Consider the following 9547-nt stretch of genomic DNA (forward strand, 5'->3'; position numbering starts at 1 on the left):
TCTCGGTGGTAGAGTCGAGAGTGACCATGGCATATCCTGCCTGGTCTTGGCCAGTGATGACAAAGCTGCTCCCATCTGTGTAGTATTCAACATAAGGGTCTGAGAGAGGCTGATCCTTGAGGTCCAGTAGGCTGAAATACACTTCATTGGGCACTTCTATGCACTCATGATCTGGGGCTCCAGTCCTGAATGGCAGCAATGTAGCAGGATTAAGAGTTTTAACTTTTCCAGATCCATGTGAGGATTTCCACGTAACATCCCTTGATAGTTAGCCAGGCATTAGTGAGCCAGTAATGTCCTTCAGAGTCCAGCAAAGTGAGAACAGCATGGGGCACCTGCACAGTGGTTTTTTGTCCCAGAGTTAATTTGTCAGCTTCGGCTACCAGAAGTGCTGTAGCTGCTACTGCCTGGAGACAGGGTAGCCAGCCTCAGGCCACTGTGTCCAACTGCTTTGAAAGATATGCTACCGGGTGGTGCCAGGATCCCAGAAGCTGAGTTAGAACTCCCACCGCATTGCCCTGTCTCTCATGGACATATAGAAAAAAGGGCTTTTCCAAGTCAGACAGTCCAAGTCCTGGGGCACTTGTAATCACCCTTTTTTGGTCTATGAAGGCCTTTTGTTGAGCCATTTCCGAGATTAGAGGTTATTTTCCCCCTCCTTTGGTTGCTTCTTATAGGGGTTTGGCCATCACTGCAAAATTAGGGATCTAGATCCTGCAGAAACCTGTTGTCCACAGGGACTCACAAACGTGTCTTCAGGTGTTGGGGTTTGGGATGGAACAGAAAGCATGTTTGCATTCTGATCCCAGTTGGTGTTGTCCCCAGGAGATATAGAACCCCAAATATTTGACTTTTTTGTGGCATATTTGGGCCATTTTTCTAACTTGTATCCCTTATCCCAAAGTAGGTTGAGGAGGAGTTCAGTCCATTTTATATATTTTTGGTGCATCCTTCTGGCCAGCAGCAGGTCATCAACATATTGCAGCAGAGCACATCCACTTTGTTTGACTGGGAAAGCCTGTAGATTGGAAGCCAGGCTTGTGCCAAAAATGGTTGGGGAATTTTTGAATCCTTGAGGCAATCAAGTCCAAGTCAATTGTCCTTGGGTCCCCTCAGGATTGTCCCATTGGGAGGTGAAAACGGGTTGGCTCTGAGGAGCCAGTCACATGCAAAAGAAGGCATCTTTAAGGTCCAGACAGGTGAAGTAAGTAGTGTCAGCAGGGATTAAGCTCAGAAACGTGTATGGATCAGGAATGGCAGGGTGCAGGGTGACAGTTGCTTGGTTGACTGCCCTGAGGTCTTCTATCAGTTGGAAGTCATTGGTTTCAGGCTTCTGAACTGGCAGTAAAGGCATGTTCCATGGGGACTGGCATGGCCTTAAAAGTCCATGTTTGAGGAGTCTGTCTAGACATTTTTATATCCCCTGCTGAGCTTGTCAGGAGATATAATATTGCTTTTGGCAAACTGGCATTGTCCCTGGTTTCAGTTCCACCAGGACTGGGGGAATGTCCCTTGTCAGGCCTGGTGGGTTGTCCTCAGCCCAAATTCTGGGCACCCAGAAGGGAAGCTCCAGCACTATTGCCGTCGTAGCCTCTAAACTAAACAACCACCATTCTTCTCCCTGGGGAACAGTGAGGGACAGGATCTGAGCCTCTGAATTTCCCAGAGTTAAGGATATCTCTCTGATCTTTGAAAAAGTTATTTGGGCCTGTAATTTACTCAGCAGGTCTCGTCCCAGCAGGGGTATTGGACAGTTGGGCAGGTATAGAAACTCATGAATGACTTCGCTTTTTTCTATGTTGCATTTTCTGGGCAGCAAAAAGGAGTGTCTCTGTCAGCTTCCTGTAGCTCTATGGTGGTTTGATTTCAAGAGAGGCCCAAGAGATTGTGTCCACCATGAAGTTTAGAGGTTGGCCCCCTACCATCATTTGGACCTAGGGCTCCTGAGGGTCCAGGGAAAGGGAGCCTGGTCGGTCCTATTCACTTTCATATTGTTTACATTGAGCCAGGCCAATGCAATTTTGATGGGGCGGCTTGGTAATCAGTTTGTCTGAGTCATGGTCCCCTTGGGAGATTTGTCTGACCTGGGACTGACATTTCTCTGGCCAGGAGAACTTGGCAGTATTTTTCCATGCAGGCCTTTAACCAGGAGGGTGGAGAATGAATTAAGTCTTCCCAAGAATCAATATAGGAATATTGGTCAGTGTGGCCATAGGGCCATGTCCATGTTAACCAATAATAACTGGCTGGCCTGTAATAATCTGTCTGACGCAAAAGATAAGGGAGAGGTCAAAGGATGCCTCAGAGGGCCATCCTACACTGAAAGATGGGCAATCCACTTCACAGGATGTCTGAGTTTGTCAGGGGACAGCTTGACACCATAGTCACCAGAAAAGCCTTTTCTAAAGTTCCTCAGAACACAGGCAAAGGGAGTTTGTTTATTAGGTTTCCCTCTCATGTTTTCCACCCATGACCAGTGCCGCAACAGTTACTCAATTCCAACCGCTTCATCTGTCTCTAGCCGCCCACCTCGTGGTGATATTTCAGTGCCTCCTGGCTTTGGTGAGATGGTATAAACCCCACATCAGGACCTCTCTTGCAGGAGTCACCCTTAGCCATATGAGGTCTCAGTGGACCTGTGGGTTGGGACTCTGCACTTGCTTCATATACCGGATACATATCAACCACACACATTCACGCACTTGCATTCACCACCTAAAAATTACCAAAAATCCTGACTGGAGAATGTGGTGTCCTCTGTGGGGTGGAGCACTAGGACATTCCCCCCTGTGGGAGTTGATCAGGCTCCCCTTCTACTGTCCTGAGAGTAGGAATCTGCTGGGGCCCAGGCCCTTACCTTGTTCGGTAAGTGGTGCTCCCGTGGTCTGGTTCCTGTGTGCCTCTTTTGGGTTCCATTGTGCTCAGGGTTGGTCCCCTGTGCCAACCAGGTGAGTCATTCCCACTTACAGAAAACTCTGTTGGTACACCTGAGTGTGGTCCATGTTGCCAGCTGTCTTGAGGGCCGAGACCAAGAGACAAAGGAGGCAGTTAAGCTGCCATCTCCACCATCCCGTACGAACATCCAAGAAATGTTGCAGCATGTTGGTGAACTCTTACAGGGAGGTGGGACACCGAGGCTTCTCCAGGAAGCAGAATTTATTGACCAGCTGGCCATGGCTCAGAGGGCTAATGTCCAAATGCTGAGACCCCGAACACAGCAGAGCTGTTATTTTTATATCATACTATATTCGGGTTTTACAGCATGGTAGAGGGAGCTTTATCTTAAGGTGGAAAATTACAGGCAAGAAAAAAACAGAAGAGAAATTCAGTTTCATCAGTCTGTGATAACCACAGGGTGAGACTGAGGGGTGGCTGAAGCTACAGAGGCGTGTCAGCTGTAGCTGGTTCTGCAAGATCCCTGGTTTGAGCAAGTGAGAGTGCCTCAGAATTATTGAAAAATAAAGCAATACTTTCCAGGAATAAGGTAGCAAATAGAGGACAAATCTGTAGTTAATATACAGAAGTTAATCTTTTGAACTTGAAGCATCTTTTGCTCCAGTTCAGGTCTGTATGATGTTAACCGTCAAAATAAGCAGTAAAGGGTAGGGAATGCTTTAGAAATTTAGGGAAACAGAGCTTACCGTGACATGGAGTGGGGATGATAGCACAATATGTAGGAAGCCTATCTAGGGTTTGAACAAAATGATGAAGTGCAAGGAATGAAGGGGTCACCCACACACATAAATGACTATGTAGAAGTAATAGATATGATAATTAGCTGGGTTGTGATGATCATCTCACAACGTGTACATATATCAAAACATCAAATTGTACACCTTAAATATCTATAGTCTTTATATGTCAGCGATGTCACAGTAAAGCTGTTTTAAAAATGAAGGTGTGAAGTTGGAAATGCACAAAGCCTTGTGGGGGCTGTCAAAAGACTGGCCTGAACATGGCCACATAAAGGGTAGAAGATATTTGTAGGGGGAACCAGTTGAGTGTAACTGTAAACATGGATAAATGGGGTAATCACGGTAAATTTTTATTTTCAGGCCGCCGTTTGTGGACTTTTATGTGTAATCAGGGCAGAGTGCTGTGGTTGTTAAGTTTGTTTTGTATTACCCTTGGATATGTAGTCGTCTTACTTACTGGATGGCAGCAGTGTAGCAACAGTAAAGTACATCCAGTTGTTCTAAGAAAAGTGGAGGGCAAAACTGCTGAGGGTTTTCGTCTGGGATCAGAAGTGTGATTCTTTAGGACCCCTGAAATGATGGTAATCGGCATTTATGTAGAATTTTGAGAGACGATGCTGCTAGTGGCAAGATGTGGGCTTAATGATCATTACATCATTGAAATAGGATCAACTGGAATGTTGCGTGTATACAAGTACAGAATGTGACTGAAAAAGATGACAGTTCCCTAGCCAGTGCAGCAGCACATCTGCTTCTGGAGAAGACTATGTGGTCCAAATTCCATAGGGGTTGCTGTTTTTCTGTATTGATATGGGAGAATGTGTCACAGCAATCTAAAGTACTGGAGTATTGACTACAGAAGTTCTCCTTTATTCTATTTTTATTTATTTTTATTTTGTATTTATTTTTGACATAGTAATTGTACAGATTATGGGGTACAGTATGATGTTTCAATACACATAAACAATGTATAGTAGTCAAATTAGGGTAATTGGCATATCCATCACCTCAGATATTTATCATTTTTTAGTGGTGAGAACATTTAAAATCCTCTCTTCTTGTTATTTTTGAATATAAAATATGTTATTGTTAACCATAGTCTCCCCACTGTGTATTAGAATGTTAGAACTTATTTTTCCTATCTAATTGTATCTTTGTACCTATCAGAATTTTTCCTTTAAATGTGTGATTGATGCTTTGGGAAATTTGGTTTGATGATGGTGTGCAGAATGAAGAATAGCAGATTAGAGGAATAAGGTGACCAAGAATTTATCAATTATCTTGAAATAAAGTGCCGTTTACAACATTCTCACTCACTTCTTTTGGGTAATAATTCCTAATATACCTATGTCTGCTTAGTTCCCTGATCAGTATAGTCAATGTTTGTTACTCTTCAGTGGGCTTTTCCAAACCTAAACCCTAAGCATTGCAGTAATCATAAAATTGGTCTTGTGCCTCCATCTGTACATTTTTCCAAACATGATCTCATCCAGTCCTCTGTCCTTAAATAATATTTATGTACTGATGGTTTCTACATCATTATCCCTGGCCAAGACCTTTCTCAGGATTTCTGTATCCAATTGGATTTTCCATGTCTGTACTTGAAGATCTAAAACCCATCCTGAGGTTAATATGGGTTTCCACTTGGTTTCCCTCCCATTTGGGACCTCAGTGTTACTCCTCATCTCATCAAAAGGTGCTACCCCACTATCCAGTGGCTCAATCCAAATAAGAATAATCCTTAATTCCTCACTTGTATTAATCTCCTGGTATTGAAACTAAGCCTTGACTCTCTATATTGACTGAGCCTCATCTTTTCTCCAAGTTATATTCTGATTTTCTTCTCCTCCCTTTCCATTGCTCCCTCAAACTACTTTTTACAATTTGTACTTACCTTCTTTACTTCATTGCTTCCATATTCTATTTTCCCTCCCTAGAATGTATACTCAGAGAAAATAAGGAATATGTTTCTATATCATCATCACCAGCACAATATCTGATATACATTTATGATTTAATAAGGATTTGTGGATGTATGAATATGTCCCCCATCATTCCAAAAAAAAAACTCCAACTTCTGTGGTCCAGTGCTAACAGTGCCTTAATTTGACCTTAGTGTTATCAGCACCACATTCTCCCAAGTGAGCCATGGGAAGCCCAATCTAACCTTTTATACACTGACTGCTTTTACCTTTTGTTTCCTTTTTTAAAATTGTTGTGTTTTACCTGTGTCCAAGCGACAACCAACATATTTTTTTAATGGCAGCAGGCACTATAACAAATCCACTTAGATTTCTTTATACTGAGGTAATAGTGTTGTCAGTAAAGAGCCAGTCTACATAAAACTGTTTGTAAAATAATTTTATTCTGTTCCATGCTCATGGATTTTTTGTTTTCTTCTTTCCTAGAAATCAAGAACATTGATGGTCATCTACCGATACATTCACAAAACCAAAGATGTGTGAAGAGAGTGGAACAATGCCATGAACATAATGCATTTGGAAGCATCATTCATCAGAGGAAAAGTAATTTTCCTTTAAGGCAAAATCATGACATATTTGACTTACATGGGAAAACACTGAAATCAAATTTAAGTTTAGTACACCAGAACAGAAGCTATGAAGTCAATAATCCTATTGAGGTTAGTAAAGGTGGGAAAGCTTTCCTCCGTGCCAAGCATGAACTATTTGATACTGAAATGAAATTCCCCCAATGTCGAAATTCTATAAATACAGATTCACAATTCATTAAGCATCACGGAACTCAAAAGATAGATAAACCCCATGTATGCACCGAATGTGGGAAGACCTTCCTCAAGAAGTCTTGCCTCATCAGCCATCAGAGAGTTCATACAGGAGAGAAACCTCATGGATGTGGCAAAGCCTTCTCCAGAAAGTCCAGGCTCACTGAACATCAGAAAACTCATGTAGGAGAAAAATGGTATGAATGCACTGAATGTGACATAGCATTCCGCTGGAAATCACAGCTCAATGCACATCAGAGAATTCATACAGGAGAGAAACCCTATGTATGCCGTGATTGTGGAAAAGGCTTCATCAAGAAGTCTCGGCTCATTATTCATCAGAGAGTTCATACAGGAGAGAAACCTCATGGATGCAGTCTGTGTGAGAAAGCATTCTCCAGAAAATTCAGGCTTGTTGAACATCAGAGAACTCATACAGGAGAGAAACCCTATGAATGCACTGAATGTGACATAGCATTCAGCTGGAAATCACAGCTCAATGCACATCAGAAAATTCATACTGGAGAGAAACCCTTTGTATGCAGTGATTGTGGAAAAGGCTTCATCAAGAAGTCTCAGCTCATTAATCATCAGAGAGTTCATAAAGGAGAGAAACCTCATGGATGCAGTATATGTGGCAAAGCCTTCTCCAGAAAGTCCAGGCTCACTGAACATCAGAAAACTCATGTAGGAAAAAAACAGTATGAATGCACTGAATGTGACATAGCATTCCGCTGGAAATCACAGCTCAATGCACATCAGAGAATTCATACAGGAGAGAAACCCTATGTATGCTGTGATTGTGGAAAAGGCTTCATCAAGAAATCTCGGCTCATTATTCATCAGAGAGTTCATACAGGAGAGAAACCTCATGGATGCAGTCTGTGTGAGAAAGCATTCTCCACAAAGTTCAGGCTCGTTGAACATCAGAGAACTCATACAGGAGAGAAACCCTATGAATGCACTGAATGTGACATAGCATTCCGCTGGAAATCACAGCTCAATGCACATCAGAAAATTCATACAGGAGAGAAACCCTATGTATGCAGTGATTGTGGAAAAGGCTTCATCAAGAAGTCTCAGCTCATTAATCATCAGAGAGTTCATACAGGAGAGAAACCTCATGGATGCAGTATATGTGGCAAAGCCTTCTCCAGAAAGTCCAGGCTCACTGAGCATCAGAAAACTCATGTAGGAGAAAAACGGTATGAATGCACTGAATGTGACAAAGCATTCTGCTGGAAATCACAGCTCAATGCACATCAGAAAACTCATACGGGAGAGAAATCATATATATGCAGTGATTGTGGAAAAGGTTTCATTCAGAAAAGCAATCTCATTGTACATCAGCGAATTCATACTGGAGAGAAGCCTTATATATGCAGTGAATGTGGAAAAGGCTTCATTCAGAAGGGCAATCTCCTTATACATCAACGTACTCATACTGGAGAGAAACCCTATGTATGCAATGAATGTGGGAAAGGCTTCAGCCAGAAGACATGCTTAACATCACATCAGCGATTTCACACAGGAGAGAAACCCTATAACTGCAGTGAATGTGGGAAAGCTTTCAGAGATAAGTCATGCCTTAATAGACATCGGAGAGCTAACAGAGGAGAAAGACCATATGGATGCTCTGATTGTGGGAATGTTTTCTCCCACTTGTCATGCCTTGTTTATCATAAGAGAATGCTGCATGTGAGAGAGAAACATGTAGGTTCAGTTAAGTTGGAAAATACTTTCTCAAAGAGTCACAGATCATCACATAAAAGTAATCCCATACAGGAGAAAAATCCTGTTAACATGGTGACTATGCAGATGCCTTCTGTGGTAGCTCAGACTTCATTAAACAACAATGAATTACAAGCAGATAGGAATGTAGCCATTGTGGGACAGCCAGTGGCCAGATGTTCATCCTCAGCATATGATAGAATTTGCACAGAAGAGAAACCTTATTAATGCAGTGAATGTGGTAGTGCTGTCAGTGATCAATTATGTCATATTTTATGTCACAAAAATGACACAGGAATAAACTGTGATGCAGTCAAGGTGGAAAACCCTTGAGTAAAACCTACCTGATTTTATGGCTGATAAGTGTATACTGAGAGTAAAATAGTATGAATACAGAGACTGGAAAAGTCTTTTGTAGAAAGATCCTATCATCAGTGATCTTAGGTCACAGATCTTCAATGGACTCATAGTTGGTAGAAATAAAATAATCATGTAGAAGTCCTTGGCCAATTAAGACCTCAGAAACTGTTGGGAGACATTTGAAGGCATGGAATGTGGCAAGGTTGCCAATGGTACATTCTCCCCCATCAACTGTCAGAAGAAATATAGAAATAAAACTATGACCAATAACTGGAATATCTTCAGCAAAATATCAGTGAACATATGAAGCAAATAAGCCCTGTGAGAGTGAAGAATATTTTAGAGATCTTTACACAAGTCTGACATCATTATATATCAGATAATATATATGATGTGCATTTTAGGACTATATACTTTGAACCAAACTCCTAGTTGTTATGTCAGTGACTTCTTATTTAAAAGAAAGTGGGCAGACTTGCACATCATTGGTTAAAGTTACAACACAATGCAACCTTTCCCCCCTTTTTTGCATCAGCCTTCTTTTCCCACTTGAGATCACTATATGATTAGCTCTTGCATATCTTTGGTTCTAAATTTATTCAGTTGTTATTTCAGACTACTGAAGTTCTTCAAAAGGAAACAATATATTTAATTCAGTAATGTAACAGCATGTTTTGATGTGTTTAGCTTTATAAATACCACCCAAAGAGAATAAAATTAAAAAATAATAACCAATCAGCTAGGTTCTTACCCTAGAAGGTAGTTCTCATCCTAACCATGTGGTTTGTCTTATTGTTTGTATACACACCACTCAGAAAATTTTTTATCAAATATTTCCTTTACTTGGTGCTATTCTAGGAATTGTAGGTGACGGCAGTGATGAACAAACCAAAAGCCCTTTTTGAGCCAGCATTTTTTCTTAAGCTGGATTATATGCATGTAGCAATTTTACCCTCCAGCAAATGTAGCCAAAGGATGTATATACCTACACTAGTTGAAAGGGACATACAGAATAAGA

At 41.5% G+C, this 9547-nt stretch overlaps 1 protein-coding gene across 2 annotated transcripts in view; it reads left to right on the forward strand.

Moving 5' to 3' along the window:
* Nucleotides 1-9226, forward strand: part of LOC134373646 (zinc finger protein 613-like) — a 33623-nt gene extending 24397 nt beyond the window's left edge. For both annotated transcript variants that reach the window (XM_063091610.1, XM_063091611.1), the window contains one exon: nucleotides 6104-9226. In XM_063091610.1, coding sequence (XP_062947680.1) covers nucleotides 6104-8397 — 2294 coding nt within the window. In that variant the 3' untranslated portion in view covers nucleotides 8398-9226. The remainder of the gene's footprint in view (nucleotides 1-6103) is intronic.
* The last annotated feature ends 321 nt before the right edge of the window (nucleotides 9227-9547 follow it).

The sequence above is a fragment of the Cynocephalus volans genome, chromosome 3, assembly GCF_027409185.1.
Source record: "Cynocephalus volans isolate mCynVol1 chromosome 3, mCynVol1.pri, whole genome shotgun sequence".
NCBI lineage: Eukaryota > Metazoa > Chordata > Mammalia > Dermoptera > Cynocephalidae > Cynocephalus > Cynocephalus volans.